The 13,496-nt window shown below is 38.0% G+C and overlaps 1 protein-coding gene across 6 annotated transcripts in view; it reads left to right on the top strand.

Annotated features, from left to right (window-relative positions):
- Positions 1 to 13,496, top strand: part of SPAG17 (sperm associated antigen 17) — a 241,090-nt gene that overhangs the window by 120,489 nt on the left and 107,105 nt on the right. For all 6 annotated transcript variants that reach the window (XM_042993865.1, XM_042993867.1, XM_007075678.3 and 3 more), the window contains exons 19-22: positions 287 to 465; positions 2,222 to 2,319; positions 10,133 to 10,372; positions 11,358 to 11,469. In XM_042993865.1, the coding sequence (XP_042849799.1) occupies positions 287 to 465; positions 2,222 to 2,319; positions 10,133 to 10,372; positions 11,358 to 11,469 (629 nt within the window). The remainder of the gene's footprint in view (positions 1 to 286; positions 466 to 2,221; positions 2,320 to 10,132; positions 10,373 to 11,357; positions 11,470 to 13,496) is intronic.

Raw genomic sequence — 13,496 nt, 5'->3', positions numbered from 1 at the left:
CTTTTGAATCCTTGACTGGGTTAGAAACATCTCATTTTTAAATGTGCATGTCTTTAATTGTGGATGAAGTTGGGCATTGTTCATATGCTTACTGGATATTTATATTTGATGACTTTGTACGAATTACATCTAGGATATAATTGAGTCTATTGCATTTGGTATATGGGCAATTTAGGATCAGTTCATTTTTGCAAAGTTTATTTGCATGGTTGGTGTCTTAAGTATTACTGACTTTAACAGTAACTCGATTGTCATTTTGTCTTCTTTGCTTTTTTTTTAATTTTAGGAATTATTTGGAACTTGTTGCAAACTCCATTCAAGATTGGATCATAAAAGAAGAAGCCATATATCAGGAATCTAAAATGGCTGAGGAAATCACTAGGACCAAGGCCGAGCTGGAATTGAAATATTCTGCTACTACCAAAATCACTTCTAACAAAATGTATTCTGTTAAAAAACCTAAAAGTAAGTCACTGGTTGAACTTACACATAAAGTCCCAAGACATTCTTCCATTTGATAATTGAATCAAGACTGAATATTTCAGTATTAAATCGAGTTGCCTACAAATTTCTGTGACTCTTTGCTTTCTCTAAAAAATAGAATAGCTGAGTTCTTTTTTTTTTAATTTTTTTTTTTTAGCGTTTATTTATTTTTGAGACAGGGAGAGACACAGCATGAACGGGGAAGGGGCAGAGAGAGAGGGAAACACAGAATCGGAAGCAGGCTCCAGGCTCTGAGCCATCAGCCCAGAGCCCAACGCGGGGCTCGAACTCGCGGACCGCGAGATCGTGACCTGAGCTGAAGTCGGACGCTTAACCGACTGAGCCACCCAGGTGCCCCTAGAATAGCTGAGTTCTAAATATGATCAGTTTGGTGATGGGATAATGGGATATTTGTCTTATATTGATGCCACCTCCTGCCAGATCTGGAAGATTCGATCTGTCCTGCAGATTAAATGTGATGTTAGGGAAATGCCGGATGTCTTCATTTTGGTAGGGTTGATAGTTTCAGCTAAGATTTGTTGACAATATATGAGGCAAATTCGGAGTCAGTATGTTTCCATTAGAATACTTATAGATTCCAAAAGGGAGATTAAAACAAGACATTTCTTGGAAGAGCAATCAGAAGAATCTCAAGACTAATTGGGAGTAGGAATCTAGAAATAAAGGGAAAATGGATTCTTGAGGATTTGTGACAGGCACCTAACAAGGGGTGGAGTCAATACATATATTTATTTTTGTTGTTAATTTCCATGGCTTTGATGCTGTTGGGGAATGGAGAAGAGAGTGAAAAAAAGAGGAAGGATACTTGATAAAGGAGTAAAACAATGAGGTAACCTGTGTGGTAAATAAGGATATCTCACTAGGGAATGGTTTCCATGTTAATAATATTCATTATTTTTGATGGCATAAGTTGAGAATGGTTTCTCATAAAGAGGCAAAGCTATATATTTCCCAAAGATTTTGCAACTTCTGTCAATTACCAAAAGAATTTGTGTTTCACTTAATTCTAATGAATCAGTCACCATCCACTCAAATGGTTATATAATCCATCCATCAGTTTGGCCTTTCTCCTGACAGGGGCACAGAAGGACAGCACTAAGTATCTGGGATGCTGGGTGGGACTATATGAAGAGAGGTAGGGGTACCCTCTCACAATAGTGTCTAGGGCCACACTTGCCTATGAGCAGGAAAAATTGCCTTTTCTTTATTCTGCTTCTGAACAGAACCAAAAGTTTAATTACTATCTAGATGCTGTTAAATCCAGAATACGGTTAGTTGGAGATTGAAATACACTTGGTAGGTATTGCATTCAGTTTGAGACCTCTTAAGTGAGGAAAGTTGTAAATCTTCTAGACAGAAGGACTATTATAGCAAGAGGAGGGCTTCAATGTGGAAGAAAAAGTTAGATTTGTTCTGTGTGGTCTTAAGCTAGGATTAATTAGGTTAAAGCTCTATGGATAGAGAGTCTACTTCAGTAAAAGCTTCAAGGTCTCAACACAGAATGGAATGCATTCTCCCCGGTCGTTGAGTTCCTCATCCTTGGAGGAGCTCAGTCCCACTTCAGACACCCACTCTGGAGACCGCGAGGAGTCAGGAATGAATAAATGGAGAGTTGAACTTGATAGCCTTTGAGATCCCCTACAGTTCAGACATTTGGTCCTTCAATGAACCTTCGTCGTAGAGAGTCACTAAGACGTTTAATTTTCTCTGGCTTTAGGTAACAAAGGAATGAGCAAAGGAGAGATAGCGGATCAAGAAAAAGAAAAAGAAAAAGAGAAGGAAAAGATTCCTTTTATTTTAGAAGGCTCTCTCAAGGTAATTCAAGGAAAGACAGATGACACTGAATATTTACAAATTCAAATTTATTGTGTGATAGAGAGTTTGTGTGGTGGAACAAAAGTGATCTTTTTTGCTAACCTCTCAGAAATAATTGAATCTGCAATGAAAGAGCAGTCTCCCCACCAAGCTGTCTCCCCCTCCAGATGATAGACTTTGAAGGAATTCTGTATCATTCATTTTTATAAAACCCAAATCCAATGTGGTGCCTTGTTCATATCGTCTCTGTTTCTGCTGCAGGTGTTTGTTTCTTGTTTCCAATTTTTAATTGCAAACTTAATGTATGCTTTTATAAGAAGTCAAAATTACTCTGGGTCTCCAAACCCCTGAAAATAAGAAATATTAACAACTTGGTATGCTCTATACTTATACATTCATGCATACACAAATATAAAGAGGGTTTTCATTTGTTTGGTTTTGATTTAGATTTGGTTTTGTATTTTTTTTTTACTCTTCCACATACTATTTTTTTTATAGCAAAGTATCATGAATATCACTTCCAGATAATATCTACAGATCTAACTTATTTTCTTTTTTATTTCTTTTTTTTTTTTCAACGTTTTTTATTTTATTTTTGGGACAGAGAGAGACATAGCATGAACAGGGATGGGGCAGAGAGAGAGGGAGACACAGAATCGGAAACAGGCTCCAGTCTCCAAGCCATCAGCCCAGAGCCTGACGCGGGGCTCGAACTCAGGGACCGCGAGATCGTGACCTGGCTGAAGTCGGACGCTTAACCGACTGCGCCACCCAGGCGCCCCAGATCTAACTTATTTTCAAAGAAATGTTGTTAGTTTAAATTTGGATAGATGTAAAGTATTAATTTCCTTATTAATAAGCACCATTTATTTTTCTATTTATACAGAAATATTTTACTTTTATGTAGTCAGATCAACCATTTTTGGCTAAAATTTAAGACACAATACCACATTTTGGCAAAGGTGTGAATCACAGTGAATTCTCATACACTGGTGGTTGACATGTAAGTGGGCACTTCCGCTTTGGAAAACTGGGCATATCTACTAAAGTCAAGCAAACGATTTTCTTTTCACCTAACAGTTCCACTCCTAAAGATATGCCTAACAGAAATGCATGGATGTGCGCCCCAAGACACATGGACAGAGTTGTTCTTGCAGCATTATTTTTAATTCTCCCAAACTAGAAACCATTCAAATATACATCAGTGGAATGCCTAGTGTGGTTTAATCATATGATGAAATGTTATACAGCTCTGGGAATGCATGACATATAGCTACATACAGAAATACGGATGAATCTCGGGGCACCTGGGTGGCTCAGTCAGTTAAGCGTTCAGCTTAGGTCATGATCTCACGTTTGTTAAGTTCGAGCCCCACGTCGGGCTCTGTGCTGACCACTCAGAGCCTGGAGCCTGCTTTGGATTCCGTGTCTCCCTCTCTCTCTGTCCTTCCTCTGCTCACACTGTCTCTGTCTCTCAAAAAATGAATAAATGTTTTTAAAAATTTTAAATAATAATAATTACAGTAGATTTTTTGTAAGCTCACATACTGGGTAGGCAAAAGCTGACTTCCACACCCCCATTAGTATCCAATAAACCACAAAACAATGTAGGTTAATATTGGTGAGCCTCCCTAGCTTCGTGGTCTTAATGGTAAACATCATTACATGGCAAATCTTTGAGTTTATTATTAGTTGCTGCTTTACTTTATTAAAATTTAAAAATGTATGTTGGTTTTTCTTCTTTATTGATATATTGAAGTATGGAGACTTATTTAATAATAGGAATAATCTTTGCATTTTTAAAGCAAACTCCTCTTCAGCATTTCCTAAAGTTTAGTCCTCATCCCACAAAGACATGTATTATGAATGCCTAGGGGTCTCTGGGGAGAAGAGACTTAAAAATACAGATGCCTTCATTCCATCTTAATTACATCTTTGTGAGTCAAATCTAGGAATTTTAGTTTTGAATAATCTCCTAGAACCGTCTTTATGCACATTATAGATTAAGAATGATAACACTATTTTTTCATGGCATGTTATTATTTTAATAAATAACTGGGTTTGATCTGATAGTATTTTATCTAGAATTTTTGTGGCCATGATGAATGAATTATAGACTTTGCGTTGTTACTAACAAGCATCACTATTAGGGTTAGTTTGGCTTTTACAAGAAATTAAGGAAGTTGGCAAGGTTGCTGTATCAGCATGGAAAAAGATCACTGGAGTTTCTATTTACTAGCAACAACCAATTAGAAAATGTAATTGAAAACAAATATCATTCACAAGAAGAACAAAAACTATAAGGTGCCAAAAAGAATAATAAAAGGTAAGCAAAGTCTTTATGGAGAAAATTACAACATATTATTGAGGACATTTAACACTTCATTAAGTGGGAATATATACCATAGTCATGGATGAGAAGATTCAACTTAGGAAATGAAATATACTATAAAATCAATGCTATTCTTATCAAGATCCCAACAGAGTTTTTATGAACCTTCGAAAACCAATTCTGAAATTAATAAAGAAAAATAAAGGGATAAGATCTTTCTTTCAGGTAGCATTTAACTGTCAGCTTACATCTCTTGATTTTCACCTTGCTGTGTGTTTATATTTTAAGCATATCTGTTGTACAGAGGGACTATAAACTAGATTAAAAAAAATCCATATCTGGATGATCTCTCTTTTAACAGGAGAGTTGAATCCTTTTATATCCTGCCTTTTCTATGATCCTTTTTTCCACCTTTCTTACTTTATGTTGAATTTATTTTGTCTTTTCATTCTCAATCAGTTAATGATGGCAACACTAATTTGAACCCTAAGTGAAATGTTGTCCTCCCCCAAAAAACAATTCTATTTTTCTTATTAGTAGACTTATATTACAAAAGAAATTTGTATTCAATGACTTGTTAAAATATTTGCAAAAATTACTTTCCTCGCTTACTACATAAGTACCTACATAATGTCCTCAACTTTGCCTCTAGACCCAAAAGGCCTAAAATATTAACTATCTGGCCCTTGACAGAAGTTTAAAATGTATGCACTCTATTTCTACTAGTGGTTGCTCTAGAATCAACTTGTATATGTAATTTAATGAAGTCTAAACTTAATAAAATATCTTTACTTTCTTCCAGAACAATACAAGGACCTATTAATATTATTTAAAATTTGCTTTCCCTCTCCCAACTTATATTTTAAGTTTTATTTTATCTTTTCTTATTCCCACAAACTGAACATTCTTATTGTCATTGTTTTACATAGTCAGTGTTATTTAGCTTATCATTTGTTTGTCAAGCATTTCTTCTCACATTTTATATTTTGGAAGTATTTCCTTTAAAACTTCTTTTAGTGGGGGTTTGTAAAACCCTCAGTTTTTACTTACCTAAAAATTGGCTTTTTTTTTTTTACCCTTAATCATTAAATATGGTTTTCATTTGTAAAATTCTCAGTTTTGTTTTTTTTTATATATCTTCTTAGTACTCTCAAGATATTGTTCCACATTTTCCTGGGTTGACGTTGTAGTTGTTAATAAATTGTTGATCTAATTTGTCATTTATTTATAAACAGTTTACCTTTTCTTTTTAAAAAAAATTTTTAAATGTTTATTCTTGAGAGATAGAGACAGCATGAGCAGGGGAGGCGCAGAGAGAGAGGGAGACACAGAATCCAAAGCAGGCTCCAGCTCTGAGCCCAACGCGGGGCTGGAACTCACGGACTGTGAGATCATGACCTGAGCCAAAGTGGGGCGCTTAACCAACTGAGCCACTCAGGCACCCCAACAGTTTACCTTTTCTCTCCAGCTGCTTTGAAAATACTCAGTGGTGTGCTGGAAAATGTTTAGGAATAGCTCTCTCAGGAAAAAAAAAAATATGTTTATTCTAAATTTTACTGATAACATAGTGCGTAGAGCACACAATGTACAAATTATAGAACATACTACTTTTTGTTGTAAATTCCATTTAGCCAGTTGATTCTCACAGAATACTTTCACAGATTTTTACTAAGCTCTTAGTCAACCTGTGATTACAATTGACAAACATTCAATATGAATGTTGATTGATGTTTTCATTGATGTGAACAAGTATAACAAAAATGAACAACAAAGGAATAGGTCTCTCTCATTCATCAATGACATGAGCAACTTCTTTGCTGAATCAGATAATAATTTTTATTTATTTATTTATTTATTTATTTATTTACTTTTTAGTATGTTCACAGCTTCAGTTTATTACAGTGAAAGGATACACATTAAAATCAGCAAAGAGAAGCACGCACAGGGCAAGCAAGGCCTATGAAAGTTCCAGCCACAAGCTTCCTTTGTTTTCTTCCAGTGGAATTGTTTAGACAGTGCTTATCTCTGCCAGTAACAGTGTGTGACTACATGCATGGAGTATTGACATATAAGAAGCTCACCCAAACCTTGGTGTCCAGGGCTTTGTTGGGGGTCCGTGACACAGACATGACTGAGGGACCACACGGTTGCACTGTGCCTAGCCTCTCCAGAGGTCACGCTGATAGCACATGGCTCAAAGACCCCACTATAAATTACGTTATAAATTGCACTATCTGTTGTAGTCCAAGGCCCCCAAGTAAACAAAGACACTCATCAGGCAGGATGCTCTAAGGCCTTCGAGGTAACCTCCCATAAGCTGGGCAAGAGTCTAACATTTCTCTGGGCAGGGTTAATTCTTTACTGCACAGGTCAAGCCCTAATTCTTGGCCCAGGCTTTCTTAGAGCAAAATAATCATATTTGGTACAGCAATAGTATCAGTATGAATATGCCTAACACTTGGAGGGTCCAGTATGGAGTAGGGATAGAAGTAAAGAAGCAACTAAGCCATCCTATAAAGTATTACATACATTTTCACATTTCTGTAATACTGTGATTATTTGTTCCCCCTTTAATCCAGTATTATTTGTACCTTAGGATAATGTTGTATAGACTATTTGGCACAGAAATTAGCTGAGAGTTAGCAAAATCCATTTCTTCCTCAGGCTAGTCATTTTTCCGTTAATATTACATCTGAAGGAAGATTTGTCTATCTCCTAGTACATTTAATCATCAATATCAGTATTATGACTTATTTACATATGGTAATTGACTACACCAATGCCAGAGTTACACCATATTACAGTATGGTTATGGTATAATTCAGTCACAGAAAAAAAAAAATACAACCCGGAATTTCAGTGGTTTTTGGTATGCCTTCCTAACAGAATCAGTTCATGAACAGCTATTATGGACAGGTGTCATTACAATTGGCCATGACTCATTTATTTACAAGTCAGTTGGGGATGAAGCTATATGCTCTGTCTCATTTTACAGACTTGTAGTGAAACTGGATTCTGTTGTGTGCTGTTATACAGCAGGGCTTACTTTCCATCTAAAAGGACACAGGTGGTATCCAAAATAGTTACTTTCCTTGTTATTTGTACTACCAGATATCTTATTCCAATCTATTCCTGGGGCAAGGGCCATCAGCGCTCCAGTGTAAATTACAAGTACTCCAGAGAATTTCCGTATCTGGAGACCCATAAAGTTCCCATAGGCATGCCCCACTGAGCAGCTACAATGGAGGGTCATCGCCCATGAGCACTTCAGGCTTCATCTGTATTAAAATAGTAAAAAAGGTGCTGTTGGATCAGGATACAAACACTTTCCCAACATGGGGTCCGAACATCATCCAGGATTATTGTTTTACCCTTCCCAACTCTATTAGCCTCCTAAGGCTGCTGTAATAAAATGCCACAAGCAGGGAAGCTTCCAGGCAACAGAAATGTATTGTCTCACAATTCTGGAAGCTAGAAATCTGGAAGCAAGGTGGTGGCAGGGTAATTCTCTCTCTATAGGCTCTGGGGGAGGATCCTTTCTTGACCCTTCCTAGCTTCTTGTGTTTGGCAGCAAGCCTTGGTGTTCCTCACTTGGTAGCTGCATCACTTTTTAGATACTAGAAGAATATTTCCTCAGTTTATTGTACTACTAGTTACAATGTAACAACTCCAAACAGAACACTTTTAAATTTAATCTGCATTATTAACATTTTCACCATCACTTTCATGACTTTGGATAACCAACAGTCAATTGGTCCGTGCTTTGTAGCATTTGCTGATATGTGTAGTATAAAAACTCCCATCAGGCCATCAATATGACGTCGCTGAATGCAGCACTGGAAGCATTATGCAGTCGCACACCATTACATTTTATGCATATTATATCTATGATACAGATATAATTGATATAAATAACATCAAAAACATAGATAATAGGGAAATGTAACAAAACAATTAAGAAGGCGCTAAGTTTTTGCTTCAGATTCTGTGGCTCCCTCTCTCTCGGCCGCACCCCGCTCATGCTCTGTCTCTCTCTCTCTCTCTCAAAAATAAACATTAAAAAAAAAAAGAAGGTGGTAAGTTTTGAGTATTTAATGTATTTGTTTTTAATATGTTGTTTGAGTGTGCATTCGTATAATTTAATTTTAAATAATGGCTGTAGTTAACAGCCAGCTCGCAAAATTCCTGAAAACTTACCAATAAACTCTTTCCAGTCAACCTGAGGTAGATCCAGCACACGACCATTACTGCCTGCTTTTAACTCTTTGGCCTTCCTGACTGTTAGGATTTGTGTCTTTCATCAACTCTGGAAATGACTCAACCATTACCTATTTAAATACTGTACTGCTTTTCTAAAGGTCTATTCCATTTCTAAGAGGGCTTTCAAACTCATCTTATTTTTACTGCCTATTAAAAATGTCTTATTTCTTATTTATACTTTTGATCCTTTCTTCTCTTGAAGCAAATTAAAGACTAAGCAGATTAAAATACTTATTTTACATCCTCTATTTGATAACTCCAATACCTTCAGTCTTTGCAGATATGTTCTCATAGTTTGTTTCTTCTCCAGATTCTTGCTTTTGGCTTACTTCCTCACATTTTGTGATTTTCATTTGTGAGCTCATATCTACCCACAGTCTTTTTAGAATACATTTTTAAGGCAATGTACATTTTGGCATGCTGTGAAGATAGACTTGTGGTTAGTTCTCAGGGAAGACTCCTCCCACCCCACCTCACCTTTCACGCAGGGCCAAGGAAGCAAGCTAGAATTCATGGTTTTCCTGTATGGGGAAAGGTAAGTTTTTAGTTCACCCAACAAAGGTGTCATTTTTAAAAATACCTGCTCTATTCATAGGTCTGACTCCCATGTTATTGCTCTAGTCCCTGTAGCCCATCAAAACTCCAGTTCTAGGCCTCCAGGGATGGGCAGATAGCCGTCGGAAACTTCTCTCCTCAGTTCTCCTGTTCCTTACTGGATTAGTGCTTTCTCATACCTCTCAATTTGCTGCCAGCCCTGCTATGCACTATGATGATTTTATATTTTACCTATCACTTTTGAAATATTTTGTGCCAGGAATGTTTCTTTGAACATCTGGTCTGCCATATTGCTGATTAACCATGTTTATGATCTAAATTGGGGATTCAGCTCATGTGGAAAAGTATAGGAAGCAGGGAGACCAGCTAAGAGGCTGTTGTAATAGTTCAGGCTGAAGATAAGAAGACCTGCGTTAAAGAAAATTGCAGCAGCGGGTGAGAGAAGCAGCTGAGTAAAGGGTAACATCTGAAGAGCTTTGGCAGGGTGTAGTACCAGGAAGTTGGGTGAGAGAAGAGAAGCAAAGCTAAATGCAGGGTCTCCAGGTCAGGATGTTAACTTGTTAGAGATACCAGTTACAAAAAGCATTTCAAATACTCTCCCAAATGAACCTGAGTGGGATCTAATGTGTTTCAAAATCCCATTAATTTTTTTGAATGTGTTCACAGGCATGGAAAGAAGAACAAGATCGATTAGCAGAAGAAGAGCGCTTAAAGGAAGAAAAAAAAGCAGAAAAGAAGAGTAAGGAAACCGGTAGAAAGAAAGGCAAGGAAAAGGTAGAGAAAGAAGACAGTAAGCTTGTGAAGAGAAAATCTTTTTTGAAGGAGAAACCTAAAGAAGACCAGCTGAAGATCCCAGAAATAACAGAGGAGCACCCCCAGCATCCAGAACCTGGGATTGTTTATCCGGTAAAATCGATGTTGTAAGAAGCCTCTTTGGGTCCTTACTCATTGTTTTGGGAGAAACACAGCTTCTGTGGAAACACAAGTTTCCCAGTCTTCACTGACCCCACCGAAGGCCTTGGAGTTTCTTGTAGCAAAGATGATCTCAGACCCCACTCCACCCTCTAATGCCTAGGATGTTCTTTGTAGCCAGTCACCAAGATAGGAACACCCTGAGGCCAGTTTTCCATGAGTGCCCTGAAGCCAGGTTACTCAGGGCAGGAGAATGGAGATTTGACACAAAAACATTCATTTAGGTTAGTGTAAATAAGCAACTATGAAAGATCACAGTGAGCACAGAGGTTGGCTGTGTTTGTCTCCATGACAGGACCTGCTGAGTAGACACCCACGTTTTTTGCTCGTATGCTTTGGTAAAACCTCTCCCTCAAGCAGTCTTATGAGGAAAACCTAATGGGAAAGAGATGGACGGAAAAGAAATGAAACAGCCCTTGTCCTTTCTAGCAGCTACTCTAAGCCAGTTCTCAGATGTTAGCATGCATCACCAATCACTGGGAGCTCTGTTAGCAACGTTTAGTAAAACATGTCTTTACCATAGGACTTCGTAAAATGTAGTGTGTCAAAAAATAAAGAATAAAGTGTCAATATTCCTCAAGATATCAGTTCACTTTAAACAGAAAATTAACAGCCAACAGAAGAGAAATCGATTTCTTCTCCCACTGCTTTTCAGTAGTACAGTCATTTGATTTGCACTAGGGTATCCCGGCGCTCCAGTGAACAGATTTTAAAATCTTGGACCTCCTTTAATTCTGCCTGTCACTGTAAGACCATAGGAGGTGCTAAAGATAATATGGACATGGGCCTCTGAGTCTGCAGAGTGACAGGCATTCATTTAGCAGAAATTGAGCTTATGGCGACTGGAACTGGCTCACATCGATGAGCTGATTCTTGTCAATTGCAGCTCCACACTCAAAGCATGATTTTTCCCTTGTAGTTTTGTGGATACAATATGGGAGAGATACCCATCCAAATCTCTGGAACAAATGCTTACCTGTATCCTTCAGATGGAGGGCAGATTGAAGTAGAGAAGACAACATTTGAAAAAGGTACATTTTGAAGGCAGCTGGTTAATAGCTTGGAAGATAGTAAACCCTTTCAGGTGGTCTCGGGGTCTTGAACCATGAGTGTGATAGGTGAGGGTGGTGATGTGGCCACTGCAGTTTCTTATGCGCCACATTCAGGATTTCCAGACTTCACACTCTTCTGTTACAATCGCCTGCAGGGCACGGGCCAGCTGAGGGGTTAGCTGGGACGCTCTGTGAAGAAAATTCCAGTGGTGAAAGTCCTAACATATTTCTCTATGATCGGGAAATATTGTAACCGTAACCACAACAAGCAAAGAGTTAATTAGTAGTATTAATTACAACACGTAGTGACATCTCAGAAACCAAGCACATACTGTGAGTTTACAGCAAATTTCTGGGTTGGTGTCTGGAGCACAGAGTTTGGGGGCCTGACGCCGAGGTCAGTTATTTGAGCTACAGAGAAGTTGCTTCTGGATTCAGAAGCCTGTGAGTGGGAGAGGAATCTGGCAGATGCACTGCAGAGGACCTAATCTGGAAACAGCATGAAGAAAATGCATATTTCTTCCCCGGGAACCTATCAGGGACATCTTTGAAGGCTTATCTTTTCACTGCCCCTTAAAGATCTCTCAGGTGGATTGGAGCTAGCTGGTTGTCTCTGAGAGATGTGAGGAGGTCCAGGAAGACCCTGTGTAATGTCCACAAGGTTATGCCCCCGGGAGGGGGCAACACGGGCTCCTCCTATTCCCACACTCCACCTGATGCCAGCCTACCCTCTTCTCCCTCCTCTCCTTCTCCCCTCTCTACCTCCCTCTCTCTCAGTCCCTCTCTCTTTCCTTCTCTCTTGTCATCTAATAACAAGGCATTTAATGAGGAAATTATTACAACCGTTAGATGCTGTTCCCTGTGTGAAATCATGGCTCAAGCAGAAGCGTTATTAGATAGTAAGTAACTGCCACATCAAATAAAAGATCACACCAATAATTTTTAAAATCAAAAAGCCTGAAAGTTATTCAAATTATTTAAACAGTGCTTGGTGGTACAACTTACATCAAATGTCAGGCCATTTTATTATATAAGGAAACATGGCAGGGGTTGTTATTAATATATATATATATATATATATATATATATATATATTAATATATAGGTACACATATTTATATTATCATGTGTTTTAGTATTTGATATTTTGAATATCATCCTTGGGTACAGGGTACAATTAGTAGTCATTAAAAATGGAGCTTAGAATCACATAACTGAGAAAACTACTGGACTCAAGTTGTGTGCTGTTATGTTCTATTTTCAATAACTATTCCTTGCTCTCATCGAGATTTGAATATGCATACGTTTATTAGTTTCAAGTGGGTCACAGTAAATACAGTAATTTTATCCTAATCCTATCAGTTTTTGGAGATGGTCGCCCTCTCAACATTGAAAAGAATATGCTGAATTTAAAAAAAGAAGAAGAAAGCTGAGAAAGGGGACCAAAAACGAGTCAGAACACTAGAAGAGAGAATGGGCCGTTAGGAAAATGCTTATTTGTTGCTATCAACAATAATAACTGCTATAACTAATTGATGTAATTCTTTATAAATTGTAAAACCCTTTCACATCAACTGACTCATGTGATTAATCACAAAATTGAGTGTAGGTAGCCTCAGCCAATGTATTTTCTCTTCTGTAATTTGATGAGAAAGTCTGCAAACAGGGGCGTCTGGGGGGCTCGGTTGGTTAAGTGTTCGACTTCAGCTCGGGTCATGATCTCCAGGTTCATGAGTTTGAGTCCTGCATCAGGCTCTGTGCTGACAGCTCGGAGCCCGGAGACTGCTTGGGATTCTGTGTCTCCCTCTCTCTCTGCCCCTCCTTTGCTTGCACTCTGTGTCTCTCTCCTTCAAAATAAATTGAGATTAAAACAAAATTTACTTTAAAAAAAGAAGAAGAAGAAACTCTGCAACATCTCCCTGATCCACCTGCCATTCATTTCTGGGATTCCACCCTCACTCTCTTCCTTTAGGCATCTTTTTGTAAACTAGTGATATCCGTAGGTG

The sequence above is a fragment of the Panthera tigris genome, chromosome C1 (assembly GCF_018350195.1).
Source record: "Panthera tigris isolate Pti1 chromosome C1, P.tigris_Pti1_mat1.1, whole genome shotgun sequence".
Taxonomy (NCBI): domain Eukaryota; kingdom Metazoa; phylum Chordata; class Mammalia; order Carnivora; family Felidae; genus Panthera; species Panthera tigris.
Note: the sequence above shows the minus strand (reverse complement) of the source record. Positions and strands in the feature narration are given on the sequence as shown.